The 18,195-nt window shown below is 37.7% G+C and overlaps 1 protein-coding gene across 1 annotated transcript in view; it reads left to right on the top strand.

Annotated features, from left to right (window-relative positions):
* The first annotated feature begins 2,669 nt into the window (after positions 1–2,669).
* Positions 2,670–18,195, top strand: part of LOC125248236 (serine/threonine-protein kinase DCLK1-like) — a 45,106-nt gene continuing 29,580 nt past the window's right edge. The window contains exons 1-3 of the mRNA XM_048159965.1: positions 2,670–4,129; positions 4,644–5,026; positions 7,487–7,833. Coding sequence (XP_048015922.1) covers positions 4,669–5,026; positions 7,487–7,833 — 705 coding nt within the window. The 5' untranslated portion in view covers positions 2,670–4,129; positions 4,644–4,668. The remainder of the gene's footprint in view (positions 4,130–4,643; positions 5,027–7,486; positions 7,834–18,195) is intronic.

Genomic DNA, 18,195 nt, shown 5'->3' on the forward strand with positions numbered 1-18,195 from the left:
AACTTGCACTGATATATCTTAAAACATGCCAGTGTCATTGTTTTGTCTCAAGATGCACATCAGTAATGTTTTTTTGTTTTGTTTTCTAAGGCACATTTTAAAAGCTACTCAAATGTCCTAATTGAACTAAGGCCTAATGCTGGCTTAATCTAAGCCCTGTCTTTGAAACCAAGCCTAGATGAGGGCAAACTAGCTTGATCAAAGCGCCCACACTGCAAAAAATGCTGTTCTTACTTAGAATTTTTGTAAAAGCAAAATAATCTTAGTCCAAACTGAAAACAAGATTATATAGCTTATTCTTGGTTTGAAATAAGATTATTTTGCTTACCCCATTGGCAGATTATTTTGCTTGTTTTAAGGGAAAACTTACTTAATTTTGACTTATTTTTCCTGAAAACAAGAAAATAATTTTTAGTTGTCAAGAAAATGCTTCTTGATTTAAGAACTTTAAGATATTTTGACTAAAAACAAGACAAAAACTAGTAAGAACAGCATTTTTTGTAGTGCAGAATCAGCAACATTAAAGTTCTTTTTATTGCATATTAAATGATCAAAATATTTTTTTCTCTATCATGTATAAATATTTTTCTCCATACATGATCGTGTATCTAGTGCAAACATTTATTGCTGCTTTTTTTTTCAGATGAATTGAAAGTGTATGCTGCCATCTAGTGTCAGACTATGTAATTACACAAGCTCACTGGAAGAAAATTTGCAACTGTATAAACTGTTCTTATTATGACTGATACTAAAAGTAGCTACATGTAACAAATACACTTTCTCTACCCATATTTAGATAGAACTGCAGTAAAAGTCACGTGTTTTGACATAACTAGCTTCTACAGATATTTTAAATGTTTCACAAAAACCTATATGGTATGGCATAATTCCCTCTGCTCTGGCTATACAACAACGACATTCCCAAGTAACATTAATCACATTATACCTTAAATTGCCAAAAGTATTGGGACACCCCTCCAAATCATTGAATTCAGGTGTTCCAATCACTTCCATGGCCACAGGTGTATAAAACCAAGCACCTAGGTATGCAGACTGCTTCTATAAACATTTGTAATAGAATGAGTCACTCTCAGGAGCTCAGTGAATTCACGCGTGGTACCGTGATAGGTTGCCACATGTAGTGATGGGCAAATGAAGCCTCATGAAGCACTGAGGATTTTCCCTCACTACTGTTTCGGGAAAAGATTCAAAGCTTCGAGAGTGTCTATTAATGTACCCATTAAACTATGGCATTTAATGCCAGAATGATTGCCAATATGATGTAACAGAGGAACAAATGTACACATATGAATTGCATGAATATTTTATTTTCCTGAAATAATTTGTATTCTTCATGTTACTTGTATAGCAGGGTATCTAAAAAATTGTATTGAATTTGTCTGAATGAAAACCTACTCATAAAGTAAGAACTGGGGGTTTTAGCATTCCGATACGCAAAGTGAATCGCGCATGTGATTGGACAGAAAAGTGAGGCTTCGTTTGTCATTGGTCACGTGATTTCTATGTTACCGACACGAGCCTCGAATCAAGGCTTCATCTGGCACGCCCATTTATGCTCGACACAAGCTCCAAAGCCTCGGTTCAAATGTCACATCACTAGCCACCTGTGCAATAAGCCAATTCGTGAAATTTCCTCACTACTAAATATTCCACAGTCAACTGTAAGTGGTATCATAACAAAGTGGAAGCAATTGGGAACAACAGCAACTCAGCCATGTAAAATCACAGAGCGGGGTCAGCGCATGCTGAGGTGCACAGTGCGCAGAAGGTGCCAACTTTCTGCAGAGTCAAAAGCTACAGACCTCCAAACTTCATGGCCTTCAGATTAGCTCAAGAACAGTGCGTAGAGAGCTTCATGGAATGGGTTTCCATGGCCAAACAGCTTACATCTCCAAGTGCAATGCAAAGCGTCGGATGCAGTGGTGTAAAGCACACCGCCACTGGACTCTAGAGCAGTGGAGACGTGTTCTCTGGAGTGACGAATCACGCTTCTCTGTATGGAAATCCGATGGACGAGTCTGGGTTTGGCGGTTGTCACGAGAATGGTACTTACCTGACTGCATTGTGCCAAGTGTACCGTTTGGTGGAGGGGGGATAATGGTGTGGGGTTGTTTTTCAGGGGTTGGGCTTGGCCCCTTAGTTCCAGTGAAAGGAACTCTTAATGCTTCAGCATACCAAGACATTTTGGACAATTTCATGCTCCCAATGTTGTGGGAACATTTTGGGGATGGCCCCTTCCTGTTACAACATGACTGTGCACCAGTGCACAAAGCAAGGTCCATAAAGACATGGATGAGCGAGTTTGGTATGGAAGACCTTGACTGGCCTGCACAGAGTCCTGATCTCAACCCGATAGAACACCTTTGGGATGAATTAGAGCGGAGACTGTGAGCCAGGCCTTCTCACCAACATCACTGTCTGACCTCACAAATGTGCTTCTAGAAGAAACCTTCTTAGAAGAAACAAACCTTGTGGAACACCTTCCCAGAAGAGTTGAAGCTGTTATAGCTGCTAAGGGTGGGCCAACTCCATATTAAACCCTACGGATTAAGAATGGGATGTCATTAAAGTTCATGTGCACATAAAGGCAGGCGTCCAAAAACTTTTGGCAATATAGTGTTGTGGACAAAAATCCACCATACTAAATGAATGTACGGATATGCAACAGACTTAACAACAATAAGAAACCAATGCAAAGTCTGAAACAGTCCTAAGCCTACACCGTGTCCTTAACCAGACGTGATGTCAGCTCTCGGCCATTTTAACTAGGTTTTTTTTTTTTTTGTAGGATACTAACCAGCGGCGACGGCGATACGACACACTTTTTTACAGTTGCTATTTCTGCTGTGTCGCGGCTGGAACAACTTACAAAGTATGATAATGACAATCTCAGGTACTCACAGGGCTTGCTTTGAGGGGGGATGGCATCCCCCTTGTTGAAAAAAATGACAAAAAGCTTTTTTGACAAAAAACACTTCAGTGCCCTCCAAAGGCACCATTTTAGGTATATAATTGTCTGTGTGTGTGAGAGAGAGTCTGGTGGTCACTCATCCAAAGCTACAATGATATAAATAATGTAATGAAAAATGCCTATTTTTCTACTCTTTAAACCACTAAATATGTTAAAGTGCCAAAAACTCCACCCAAGGCCAATGCCCACACCATCACCCTTGAATTTTTTTTACAGTTCGACCTCTGGGTACTCATTATGTGCTTTTACTTAATGCAAAGAGAATTTAATGTGAGTTTGAATATCATTTTCATGGCCTTTATAGACCTAAGCAACAATGGATAATGTTAGCCTAATTCACCTCAGATCTTGAAAATAAAGGAAACAATGTTCAAACTGCCAACAAAGGTATTCTATGATTTAAAAAAGACTGTTTCAGTCACTCAGTATGTATTTTTAATCATGTTAAAATGCTATAAGATTTATGAATTTGATAATGTAGTCTACCTGTTGGGCCTACTAATCCATTTCAGAGAGAGCCCGCCCACACCCTCTTCTGATTGGCTGTGATTTTTGATTGACTTAATACAGGACACGGTGTTAGGCTGTTTAAAATTTGCTTTTCAAAGCTGCAATTTAGGCCATATGGAGCTACAAAATTAACGAGCAGCATCATGAGCTGTTTATTTCTCATGTTTTGTTTGAATGCCAGGGTACTGCTATACGTAAACGCCGCCCCATGCGTATCAAAAGACAGTTTGAATATATCTTGTACCACTGGAGTGTATCTGCTGGACTGCAAGCGGCGCTGAACAGTCTCCTCCCCACCCACGAGGACCTGCATTTGAGACAGTGTCGGTGTCTAGGTAGGTAGGTACCTCACTAGGTTTTGAGACACAGCCCTGCTCGCTCGTATTCATTCATTGAGGGATTTCTTTCTCCATGAATACGACAAAGACTGGCAGTCTCTCTGCATTAAATAAGAGCGAGAAGGGCAGAGAGACACCGGCTGCAGCCCATCCGCCCCATCCAGCAGAGCACATGATTCTCTCCTCCTGCTCTTAAAAACCATCACCAGCATCCTCTGGAAGAGATGACAAGCCATTAGATGTATGCTTTCATATCAACTGTGCTCATCGGATAGCTACACGCGCACAAGTAAGATGAATATGCTTTTTTTTTTTTTTTTTTTGTCTTTGAAGCATGATGCACCATCAGACACCGCGCAATTAGATTTATTAGTGCATTTATACCAATTTTTAATTGATGAATCGCGACTTCTTCATTGTGCTTTCCCTTTAGGCGTGTTTAAATAACTTGCATATTATATATATAATTATTACAATGTGTAATATAAATAACACTTTAATTTATTGTTAAAAACACAAATAGATTTAATTTTTATATAAATGTTTAGGCCTATCATATTTTTTGTTGGATAAGCAAACGGAAATGTAAATTTCCAGCAGCTTTATATATATATATATATATATATATATATATATATATATATAGCCTAATATGCAATGTTTATTAATATTCATTAAAAGCATATGCAAAAAAATGCTTTTAAATTCAGGGGAAAAAATTCGGGAAATATTCTAAATAATAAATGCGCTTTTAATTTGAACATAACTCCTCTATCCACATTTTCCCACACAATTTTCCATAGACATTCTACAGTCCCTGGTGTTGACATGGAGCTGGAGCATTTCGACGAACGGGACAAAGCACAAAGATACAGCCGTGCGGGTTCACGGGCGAACGGCCTCCCGAGCCCTACACACAGCGCTCACTGCAGCCTGTACCGAACCCGGACCTTACAGGCTCTGAGCTCCGAGAAGAAAGCCAAGAAGGTCCGGTTCTACCGCAATGGAGACCGGTACTTTAAAGGGATTGTGTACGCTATCTCCAACGACAGATTCAGGTCTTTCGACGCTCTGCTCGCAGACCTCACCCGCTCTCTATCAGATAATGTAAATCTGCCCCAGGGGGTCCGGACCATTTATGCCATTGACGGGTCGAAAATTACCAGCATGGAGCAGCTGGTGGAAGGTGAGCCTGGGTGTCAGTATATGCAGGTTCAGGGACACCAGTATCTTTTGTTTCTTGTTCAACTTGAGGCACATGGTGCTGTTCATCATGTGTGTCTTGATTTGGATTGTTTAGGTTACATACATTGGCCTACCTGTTCTCCATAATATGAGGACACCATGTCTAAACTGGTTTTGGAACAGCTAGTCTAAAGTAGTCATTAGCTGTCCAAAGACCACTTAAAGCTGGGATGACCTACTAGTAGCTGGTTTATTGCTGGTCCCAGATGGTCTACAAGCTCACACAAACAAATGATCAGCTTGGGCCAGCAAATGAACATCTAGAAACCAGCTACTATCTTTTTTATCTTTTTAGTTTGAAGTAATGAACTTATATGCTCTGTTGTGAATGACGGTAAAGTCTGTATACTATGAAATTAGTTATTTTGAAATGAACCTTTATTTTCCTTCAGTTCTTTTCATATTTTCTTCTGACCTAATCAAAACCTATTAAGCACATAATATCTCTACAGTGTACAACAATCAGAGAATCTACTATGTGAAAAGTCATTGTCTTTCCTTGTGTTTACATCCAGGGTCTTTGACACCAGAAACAGAGCACGGTTTGTTGTCCTGAACAAAGATCAAGCTTGTATTATCTGTGAGCAGATATCAGAGAGCCCTGTGATTTAAACCGATAATCATTTTAAAATGCTCATTAATATTTAACAGCTTCTGCATCTCCATACCACTCCCTTTCTCTCAATGTTGACCTATAAATCAAACCTGTGAGCTGAAATTAATACATATAAGTTGGTCCTTGAATTATGTGTTAAATATGATTAGCAGTGGTATCTCTGATGCTTTTCTATGTAGGACACCCATTCATTTATTCATTCTCAGTGCTGCCTGCAGGTGAAGAATGAATGTAAATGAGGGTGTTGGAGGTGATTTCAGTCTCAGCTGGGCACTTAACCTTGACTGTGTGACCTCTCTGTCATTATGGACTGTTATTAGGAGCTTATATGTCCATTGACTGTCTGTGGGCAAATTTATGAATTTCCTTCTGTATCCTTATATGATACTAAGCATAGCAAACCCCCATTAAAGGCATAGTTCATATATATATGTTCAAAAACCATATGACTTTCTTACTTGTGGAGATCCGAACTGGAGAACTTAAAGGGATAGTTCACCTAATAATGAAAATTCTGTCATCATTTACTCACCCTCACGTTGTTCCAAACCTGTATGAGTTTCTTTCGTCTACTGAACACAAAAGAAGATATTTTGAAGAATATGGTTAATCAAACAGTTGATGGACCCCATTGACTTTCCTTGTATGGGAAAAAAAAAAATACTATGGAAGTCAATGGGGTCCATCAACTGTTTGGTTTCCTACATTCTTTAAAATATCTTCTTTTGTGTTCAACAGAAGAAAAAAATTCATACAGGTTTGAGAAACTTGAGAAATGTAACAACTTGACAGAATTTTACATTTTCGGTGAACTATCCCTTTAACTGGCAGTTTTTTTCCCCCCATGCAATTAAAATAAAGAACTTTGAACTGGAGCATTCAAGGTTTAATAAGGATGCAAACGTATCATAAAAGTAACACAAATTTAGTTCATACAAGCTTTCCCAAAGCCAGACAAAAGCTTTGTGTGATGAACAAACCAAAATTTGTAATCTGGGAAATGCTAACATTAGCCTGCTAGCATTGAAAGCATACGACCCCACCCAACCTGCAAATCGCCGTCCAAAGCCACGCCTCCTCCATAACACATGAATGCGCGCGCACACAGCTGCTCTCGGCAAAGCGCCACAAGAGACGGCGTTAAACTACCTCATGTCTCAAAGCACATAACATTAAAATAATAATGAACGTAAACAACTTAGAGAGCTTAAACCTGACTGCTGCAGATTCATTTCGGTGTTGATACTGTTGACATGGAAATGCATAATTCTGAATCTGACTAAACAGCTCCGGTTAGAACGTCATGGGTTGTCATCTCATAAAATTATGGTAGTTATTGCATAAACACAGCATAAGCTCATTGTTTTGAACTGTAAAAGGTGGCTGCTATTTGTTTGTGTTGCTCAGTGACTCAAAAGGTTCTTTTGATTTAAAAAAAAAAAAAGTTAAATAAAAAAAAAAAATGTTCTTCACACTAAGGAAAATTGTTCCTTTAAGAACTATTCACTGAAAGGTTCTTTAGGGAACCAAAATGGTTCTTTTATGGTATTTGCAGCAGCCTTTGGAAATTCACTGATAAAACCATCTGTCTAGGATGCTGGTATGTTTTTAATGATATAAGTATCAACGCCCGATTCATGAATAAATCAAATCAAAAATCAAAAAAGTGAAATCTTTTCTGTGAATCTTGTTGAATTGGTTCACAAAACCTGTCTGAATGATTCATTTAGGAATCCAACTGATTTGATTCTCACTGATTGTCTGTTATTTTATTTGGTATCACAGGGGAGAGCTATGTGTGTGGATCAATTGAGCCTTACAAGAAGCTGGAATACACTAAGAATGTCAACCCCAACTGGTCAGTTAATGTCAGGACCGTTGCATCAGCACGAGCGCCCACCTCTCTGGCCAGCGCCAAGGCCGGGTCTATAGAAATCAAGGACAACAAGGATTTCATCCGGCCCAAACTGGTGACCATAATCCGCAGCGGGGTAAAGCCTCGGAAAGCCGTGCGCATCCTTCTCAACAAGAAGACAGCCCACTCGTTTGAGCAGGTTCTCACGGATATCACAGATGCCATCAAACTGGACTCTGGAGTGGTCAAGAGGCTATATACAGTGGATGGCAAAATGGTAGGTACAGTGGGCAGTTGATAATTCAACTTTTGTATTCTTTGATGCAGCAGTAATGATACTATTGTTTGGTTGAAAGTACTATTTGTATAGTACTATATAAGTAGTGGACAGTGGACGCACTATATAACCACAAGTCTTTATTTGTCAGAAGCCGGTGGATCAGGAGATTCGTGTGGTGCAAAAACACACTTCAGCTTTAAATAAAGCAAAGTTAGTCTCCAGACTCTTACCTTGGTTAGTCAAACAAGGTGTCTTTTGAGTGCCCTGGTTTCTCTAAAGGCGACGTTGCTCATGCGTCATCGTCTCAAAGAGGTCACTCTGTTCTACTCGCAGACTGCCATTCAGGACAAATGAAAAGTGGTGTCCTTACTCTTTCCCTCTTCAGTGCCCTGCTTTTGTGTTCAATTATTTGGTGAAAACATATTACACTTGTTGTGTTGCTAGAGCTCTCTTTGTTTGTGTTAGAAAAAGTTGGTGGTTATATGAGACGAAAATGAATTATGCTGGGACTACTTTCATTTTGGTTTGAGTGGATGGTGTGGCTTGAAGAATACTTTGTGGTTGTTTTGGTTCAGTGTTATTTTATTATTGTTTATATACTATTATAGTATTTATTAATATTTTGAATTGGCTTTTATTTTTAGATTTTCTGTTTTTTATAGTTGTAATTTTAGTAACTTGTGCTATTATTTTATTTATTTCTATTTAGTTTTAATTTATTTTTATTTCAGTTTTAGTTTTAGTATTTTAGTCTTCAGCTTAAACTTTATTTATTTTATTTCAGTTAGTGGCCAAGGCAAAATTTTTATTCTTTTTAAGTTTAATTTTTTAAGTCTATCATACTTATTTTTTTTATTGTATTTCAGCTTATTTCAATTATTTTTAATTAACATTATTATATTAACAATAATTATTTACCACGGAATAAAAAAAAAAAGTTATCTTTTTATCTTCATCGAGTTTATATCTTACTTTTATTACTTTTTCATTGCAATTACTTTTTCATTTTGTTATTCTGTGGCAGAAAGAAGCTTCTATAATTTGAACCTGTGGTTAAATGTTTTACTTCTGGGTAAAAGAGTCAAAGTTCATGAATCAATATTCTGCACTGAACCTGCAGCCTCGCACGCTCATATTTTAAACCACAAAGCCACCATATTGTGGTGCTTGTCAGTATTTGCTCATTTAATTGTTGCTGTTATCATGCTGAGATATGAATTTCCCTGGATGTTTTGTGATTCATGTTGCTTGAATAAGAGCAAAAGAGATGGATAGAGAGAGAAAGGTAGTGAAGAAGAGGAAGAAAAATATCAGAGTGAGGTAGCCGTATGTTGGTGATGGTGACCTTTCTGTGTCTCTGCAGGAGCAGACTGATGAAGTGACAAGCTGTCTCCTGAGGGCCTTAAACTCGTTGGCCTTCAGTGGCATTATATTTTCTTCTGTTTGCAGATAGAGAGACACTGGTGCTTCACTAGCTCATCTCCAGTACATACTCGCTTTTACAATGTATATTTTAGTGCTGTCAAATTGATTAATTGCATCGAACATAAATGTTTGTAAATATACTGTATAATATATGAGTATATACACACAAACATATGTTAGATGTGATTAATCGATTTGACAGTTTGACAACACACGTTATATATATATATATAATAGTGAAGTGATATATTACTTACATAGGCCATTAAAATATATATAAATATATATAAATAATTTACTAAAACATCCCAAAATCACAGTCAATTTAAGGTGGAATGTTTTGCAAACAGTGTGGAATATCCCCCAATTTCTCACATCCCATGTATGTTAAGGCCCTCTCCGTGATTTCTCTCTTTTCGGTTTCTATGGCAATCTGGTTGCTGGGGGTGGTTGCTTAGGAACAGCCTCTGCGGCAGGAGGGGTGCAGTAGTGGTGATGTTACAGGCCTGGGTTGGGATGATGGATGTTCAGGATTGCAATGAAACAGGCATCTCAGACGAAGCAATGATTAGGCAAAGCATTGATTAGACAAAAATGGCTTTAGAAGGCAATATATTGTTTTATTTCTACATAATTCAATAAATTCCATATTAGTGTTATTCATATGCGTCAACTCAAGGAAGACCGCCTTTAGATATTTTATGGAGCGGAAATTTAGAAGATTTCACTATCTAGGAACAGTTACTGTGAAAGCACTTGGCAAGATGGCCATTTCACCTTGAATTGTGCTCTTATAAACAATACCTGAAACAAATTACTTGCCAATTACTTCCTGCCATTATCTTCTGAGCAACTCTCAGAGCTCTCTGAGCAACTGATGCAAGCCTTGAAAAGTGTTAGAGTGTTATTATTGGTTTGTTGATTTGTTGAGAAGCATTTATCAGGAATGCTTCCTGAAAAGTAACTGACTAGCACTCTGCATTTGGTTTAAGTGCTTAGTGCTGGGCGGTATGACCAAAAATTATATCACGGTATTTTTCAAAATTATATCGGTTTCACGGTATATGTATTTTTTCCCCTATGCATGACCGGGCGTTAACCACATTTTCTACTGATTGAGAGAGGAAATAATGCAGTAGATTGACTAGAATGCCCTGTTTTACTGTCATGATGAGTGAATACTGTAGAAAAATTCCACACTAGAGTTAATACAGGTTTACAAAGCCCCACAAAATGATGCTGTGGAGAGACAACAACCAATAAAACACAGACCTGTAACACACTCATTACAGACACGTGAATATTAAAATATGACCATAGAGATAGAAAATAAAAGAGTTGAGGGAACCTTAAGCATTTTAAAAATCTTACGCTATATAACAACAAACTGCCAAAACGAGGGAGAAACGCGGAAGAACATTTAAACTGTCTAAGGATATTTTCAGTAACGTTACATTTAAGAGCACTGCAGTCTCTGAAATGACAGACGTAAGTTTAACACAGAAAGAATAAAGCAGTCAAATTTTTGACCAGTCTATTTATTAACTTACATCGTCTTCTGTATAGCAGAATAACCCGTGTCATCGCGGTCGTGATCAGACGTACAGTTCAGTGTCCTTTGCATAACGTTACAGAAGAAGACGTGATGAAATATGTGCGCATACACGCTGCTGGTTCATGTTTAGAGCACTAGAGTATATGAAATAGGTCTATAAGAAATCGCTCGCTCCGGTCTATATATCCATGTGGAGAAAGTTTATCTCATCACGGCGCTGCGCGCAGAAAACCGCTCTCTCGCGCGCGCCGCGTGTAGTTTGAATTCTTCGCTGTAATCAAGGGCTGAATCCGAAATCGCCCCCTATAACCTCAAATAGGGCATTATTTGAGGCGACAGCCATTTGTAGTGGTGTCTGAAACCATAGTGGACGTTATTGAGTGCACTCATTCAATGTCACATTGCACCGCATTAACGAGTGTACAGCCGATGTAACGTTACACACAACGACTGTCCGAATTCACTCACTCGTTTTCATTCACTCTTTCAAGTGAACAATATAAGTGGATAACCTAGGGAATAGTGAATGAGGCTTTAGGGGGTGATTTCGGACTTACCATAGGCTGTGATGCGATCTCAGCTGTGCTCTCACTACAGTGCAACAGTGAAACGGGACGCTCTCAAACAAGTGACGGGCTGCGCCGCGTTCTAAACGTTGGTTAAGCGACACATACCGGTATTGCGGTATCATCAAAATTCATATAACAAAAATAAATACCGGTATTCGGTATGAACCGGTATACCGCCTAGCACTATAAGTGCTCCAGATGGAGATTTCTGATCTATGATTAACGCTTCAGCCTGACAGAATCTATGGTGAAATAAAAGAACATAGTATTTAATTAAAGTATTTAATCATTTGATTAGCTCTCTCCTTTTTATCCAAAGCAATTATGGTATATGGAAATACACAGTTCTGTCATGAAACTCTAGATGGCGCAGGCTGATCTGCTTGCAGTCACATCATTCTTTATATAGCACAGCTGATTGGTTTCCGCTGTCCAGTAGCCAATGAACTCGCTGCTCAACGTTCAAATACTTGCAGCGTGCTTTCAGAAACCCTCCACCTTCCCCAGCTCCACCTGTATATTGTACATATGCTACGGGTAATTCATGCCTGATATATTGTACAGCAGCAGCACGTCTCACTTGCTCACAGCAGCGTGTTGTGTGTATTGGCAGTAGCAAGTCCCGTCCTTGCTCTGCAGCAGCAGCGTAAATGATAGTATTGTTGTTGAGGCGGAAAACATGTGATTCTGTAAATGATAGTGGTTAAATGTTCTTTGTCGCTAATTTACACATTAAATAGATATAAACCATTGTTGATTTAATTGATCGCACGCCCGTGATCCGCATATACATACTCGCGCGCAAACAGAGAGAGAGAGAGAGAGAGAGAGAGACGCGTTTCATATCGCTCGCAAACTCCAAATTGATTTCTCTTTCGCGTCCTCAATGCACTTGGATGGACACATACACGCATTATGTCAGTCAAAATACCTCTCTCGGCAAGTATTCTTGTAAACACATTTGGTTATGTCTTAAAGGTGCCCAAGAATGCTTTTTTCACAAGATGTAATATAAGTCTAAGGTGTCCCCTGAATGTGTCTGTGAAGTTTCAGCTCAAAATACCCCATAGATTTTTTTAAATTAATTTTTTTTGGGCATCATTAACTATGCACTGATTTTTTTCAGCGCGCCACCCCTTTAATTCGCGTGCTCCCTGCCACACGAGCTCTCGATTATATTACAGCACATTTACAAAGTTCACACAGCTAATATAACCCTCAAATGGATCTTTACAAGATGTTCGTCATGCATGCTGTATGCATGCTTCGAATTATGTGAGTAAAGTATTTTGATGTTTATATTTGATTCTCTATGAGTTTGAGGCTCTGCTCCGTGGCTAACGGCTAATGCTACACTGTTGGAGAGATTTATAAAGAATGAAGTTGTGTTTATGAATTATACAGACTGCAAGTGTTTAAAAATGAAAATAGCGACGGCTCTTGTCTCTGTGAATTCAGTAAGAAACGATGGTAACTTTAACCTCATTTAACAGTACATTAGCAACATGCTAACGAAACATTTAGAATAGACAATTTACAAATATCACTAAAAATATCATGCTATCATGGATCATGTCAGTTATTATTGCTCCATCTGCCATTTTCGCTGTTGTTCTTGCTTACCTAGTCTGTTGATTCACCTGTGCAGATCCAGACATTACTGGCTGCCCTTGTCTAATGCCTTTCATAATGTTGGGAACATGGGCTGGCATATGCAAATATTGGGGGCGTACACCCCGACTGTTACGTAACAGTCGGTGTTATGTTGAGATCCGCGTGTTTTCCGGAAGTCTTTTAAACAAATGAGATTTACATAAGAAAGAGAAAGCAATGGAGTTTGAAACTCAATGTATGTCTTTTCCATGTAATGAACTCTTGTTATTCAACTATGCCAAGGTAAATTCAAATTTTGAATCTAGGGCACCTTTAATTGAATGAGATGAGAATTCGGATGTGTGCCTGCATGGGGTCTTACTCTTAAAGTGACAGCAACCTATAAATACCTGCTGTTGTCTGTCATGTAAATCAAACAACAAAACACAGCTTTAACAAAGATTAATCTATATTAAATTGATACAGTGAACAGTCTCATTTAGTTATTAAATTTCTGTACATGAAAATTAATACTACAGTTAGACCTTATAATTTATTTGTAACTTCATGTTGTATTTATCTATGCTTGTAATTGGTGTACAGTATTTGTTCTTTTTACTGTCTGTTCACTTGCCTCTAATAATGTATTAGTTAGGCTAGTAGTTTCTGCTGTGGTATCGGAGTAGTTAAAGTGGGCTAAGTAATAAATGCAAAGTTACCCCCCACCTCCCAATTTTTTTTTTGCTGCTGATCCGAAAAATGATCCGATCCCTGACTTAATAACCGTGATATGATCTGAACCGTGAGTTTTGTGATCCGTTGAACCACTAGTAAATGAACATAGAGAAAATATGACTACATCAAACTAATAATAATTGAATAATCATAACAAATGAAATCAAAATTTAAGTTTTTTAGCTTTTAGTATGAATATGTTAGCCCTAAGGTTATGAATAAGCTGGTGTGTTCCAAAACAATGACAAAATTTCCAATTAGGAGATATAAGCATTCAAAACTTGAAATCAGTCATTTGTTCACACATTTACTAGTTTCTACATGGTGAATGGCACATTGTGCACTAAATAGGGGATAGGAAATGATTCAGACAGTGTAAATATGCTTTTCATTGACGTGAATGAAGTCTGTTTTTGCGTTAGTGTCATGTGAACCGCCGCAGCGCGAGCACATTCTGCTCTGGTCCAGAGACACGAAAGCACAGAGTGGATCATATCCGTGAGTCGGCTCAGACCACAAAAGGTATCGGACCCATTTGATTTCTGCACAGAATGCTGTATTTTAAAGTGATAAAGAGGAGATTTGGAGAGGAAACGGTTAGAGATTAGAAGGAAACTGAGGTTTTACCAAGTTTAGCGGCTCTGGCCACGCTGTGGTATAAACAAAACGCTACTGGCTATTTCAAAAAGGTGGCGGAGCTGTCCGATATGTCCTGCCCTGTCTTCCTGTTTCAGTTGAAATTACATCAACACATTGAATAATGCTGCTTGTTCCATGGCAATTCAGTGGGCCTTTAATTTCTACTCTTCATCGGGGTCCTAATCATACACCCTGCCGGGGTTTTATTTTGCGATAATAACCGACTGAGTGTTCATTATCCCTTACAGAGCTTATATTACCACTAATCTGCCAACAATAAAGAAACTTAAGTTTCTTTCATACTTTGCACAGTGAAGTGATCCCTAGTTATAATTCACCACTCTTTTGAAGCCTTTTGTGGTGATGTCACTGGCGTCTTTATGTAAGATTATTCTTATCATGTGAGACAGCCTGAGGACAGACAGACAGGCATCTCCCCTTTAATTCCCCCGGGTGGCATGTGTCTCCTGTTGTCTGTGCCATAAATATTAGCTTAAAGGCTAAGAGGACTCTTTCATTCACGTATTAGCTTCCACACTGATGTGATTTCCACAGGCGGTCATGCTCATAAGGGCTGAACAGCGGCTGTGTAGGATGAGAGGAATGTTTCTGTGATCTTCTTTCTGCTTGTGTCAGCTTAAGCGTCTTTGACTCTGGCGGGGTTGAATGAAGCGTTTGCCTACAGGATGTCCCTCTCGTGAAGAGCGCTGGAGTAATGTATTTGTCCTCGGCAGAGTTGTATCAGTAGAATCAGTAGGGCCCTATTAAGTCCTTTTTATTTTTTCCAAATTCTGTATTTTCTCCCAAAATCTTTTTTTTTTTCTGCTTTAATTTTTAAGTATTCCATTTTTGTTTTTTCTGAATTCAGTTTATTTCCATTTTAATTTTTCTGGATTCTTTTGTAATGGTTAAATAAAATTTTACTAATCAAAAGCATGTCTAATTAATTGAAATCATGAAACTTATAAAATTTAACAATTTAATAGTTTAATAACTAAAAAATAGTTTAACAAAAATGACATTTTTAGGGCTCTATATGAAATCTGTTTAATTTCTTCCCAAATTCCATTTAATTTTTCCCAAATTCCATGTTTTCTGTTTTAATTTTTCTGGATTCCATTCCAAAATTTTTTATTGAATTTTAATAATCAAAAAGCAAGACTTTCAATCAATCAATCAATCAATCAATCAATCAATCAATCAATCAATCAATCAATCAATCAATCATTATTATTATTATTATTATTATTATTATTATTTACAGTAAAAGGGCCCTATGAAATTTTTTTTTTTTTTTTCACCCCAGAAATTGTGTTGTTAATATTTATTATCAAAAATGGTTGTAATTAAATAAAGGAATAAAATATTAACAATTTAATTTATGTATTAAAATGTAATTAAATTAAAATTTAACATTTCCTTTTATTTATTTATTTTGGCAATTTTCAAAAGAATAGATGACATTTGGGATGCTGAGAAATACTTATTAAAAGTGATCTTGGCTTGGTTATCAAATAGAACAGATGTCATTTCAGCCTTAAAAATAAAAATGTGTATTGTACAGTAATTAATTTATACCCTGCCTGGTTATATATGAAAATAAATTAGAATTCCCTTAGTTTTTTAGAGCAAACCCTTCAGGTAAACATAGCTATCACAAGCAGCAAACATTAAAATATATTACTTTATTCAGCATTTCTAAGAGCCCTCCGAAAACCGGAGAACCGGTATCTATATCTATAACATAATGAAATCTGAAAATACAGCATCTACCAGCAGGGGTTAACTTTAACAGCTGAACCTAACCAGCCGTTGGTTTTGAACACTATATCATAATATGGATCGGATCAGGTCTGTTAGCCGTGTGAATATAAGTCCTTTCTGACAGTGCGCTGGCTCTTTTGTAAGCCCAGTGGCACGTGGGTGTGTGTGTAATGGGGCCACACGTTACCACAACACGCTGACTTGCATTTATGGAGCAAGTCATTGCTCATTATCTGCCACTGCTGGACTTATGTAATGCACCTCAATAATCAGTCCAATTTCTTCATAAAAGGTCACCTCTTGCCATCACTGTGAAACATGAAGAGTCCTTTCAGACCAAACAGTGCTGTCATTTTAAATATCAAGCACAGAAATATGACTGACATAAATACATGGGTCGACATCAAGAATTGGTTTTGTTTTCAAAGGTCATATTCACAGAGTTTCCACACCTTTTGCCCATTGCATTTCCATGACTTTTCTGTGTTTTTTTTTTATTACTGAATTCTTAAAATAATTATATACAGTACATTGCACTCACAAAGAACAATTTCTAAACTGTGAAATATTTTAGAGCTGAACATAACTAGAAGACTTATGTTCACTGTAAATGTTCTTGAATTTTAAAGGTGCCCTAGAACCAGTTTTTACAAGATGTAATATAAGTCTAAGGTGTCCCCTGAATGTGTCTGTGAAGCTTCAGCTCAAAATACCACATAGATTTTTTTAAATTAATTTTTATAACTGCCTATTTTGGGGCATCATTAACTATGCACCGATTCAGGCTGTGCGGCCCCTTTAAATCGCGCGCTCCCTGCCCCCCCCGAGCTCTCGACTATAAGTGTATTTACAAAGTTCACACAGCTAATATAACCCTCAAATGGATCTTTACAAGATGTTCGTCATGCATACTGCATGCATGCGTCGGATCATGTGAGTACAGTATTTATTTGGATGGAACATTACACACTGTTGGAGAGATTTATAAAGAATGAAGTTGTGTTTGTGCATTATACAGACTGCAAGTGTTTAAAAATGAAAATAGCGCTGCTCTCTTGTCTCCATGAATACAGTAAGAAATGATGGTAACTTTAACCACATTTAACAGTACATTAGCAACATGCTAATGAAACATTTAGAAAGACAATTCAATAATATCTCAAAAAATATCATGTAATCATGGATCATGTCAGTTATTATTGCTCCATCTGCCATTTTTTGCTGTTGTTCTTGCTTACTTACCTGCATAAAGTCTGATGATTCAGCTGTGCACATCCAGACGTTAATACTGGCTGCCCTTGTCTAATGCCTTGAACATGAGCTGGCATATGCAAATATTGGGCGCGTACATATTAATGATCCCGACTGTTACGTAACAGTTGGTGTTATGCTGAGATTCGCCTGTTTTTCGGAGGTCTTTTAATCAAATGAGATTTACACAAGGAGGAGGAAACAATGGAGTTTGAAACTCAGTGTATGTCATTTCCATGTACTGAACTCTTGTTATTCAACTATGCCAAGGTAAATTCAATTTTTGATTCTAGGGCACCTTTAAGATGTTATTTATCTCCATTCATTCCATTCATTTTTTTGCAGACCTGGAAATCATAATTTTATAATATTTTCATTTTTCTGTGACTACTTAGCAATGAGAATTATTATTAGGGCCCGAGCATCGATGGTGTGAGGACCCTATTGTAATTACTCTGTCAGTTATTCTTCTTCTCAGAAATGAATCACATTTTTTTGGCCTAAACGTGCTCAAAAACTCATGAAACTTTGCAGAGGCTTCAGAAGTGGTGTAAATGTACGTCTGATATGGGTTTCAGAATCAGGTGTGGCAAAATGGCTCAGTAGTGCCACCTACAATATTTAAATTAAGCGCCTTTTGCGCTACATTTCACGTACAGGTATGAAATTCGGTAGACACATGTAACAGCCCAATACCTACAAAAAACTCCCAGGGTGCAAAATCTGAAAACCCAACAGGAAGTGAGATATTTAGAATTTTCTCTGCAAATTTCTTGCTATTTCAAGACGTTGTACTTTGACAAACTCCCTCCTGGAGATTTTGTCAGA

The sequence above is a fragment of the Megalobrama amblycephala genome, linkage group LG16 (assembly GCF_018812025.1).
Source record: "Megalobrama amblycephala isolate DHTTF-2021 linkage group LG16, ASM1881202v1, whole genome shotgun sequence".
Taxonomy (NCBI): domain Eukaryota; kingdom Metazoa; phylum Chordata; class Actinopteri; order Cypriniformes; family Xenocyprididae; genus Megalobrama; species Megalobrama amblycephala.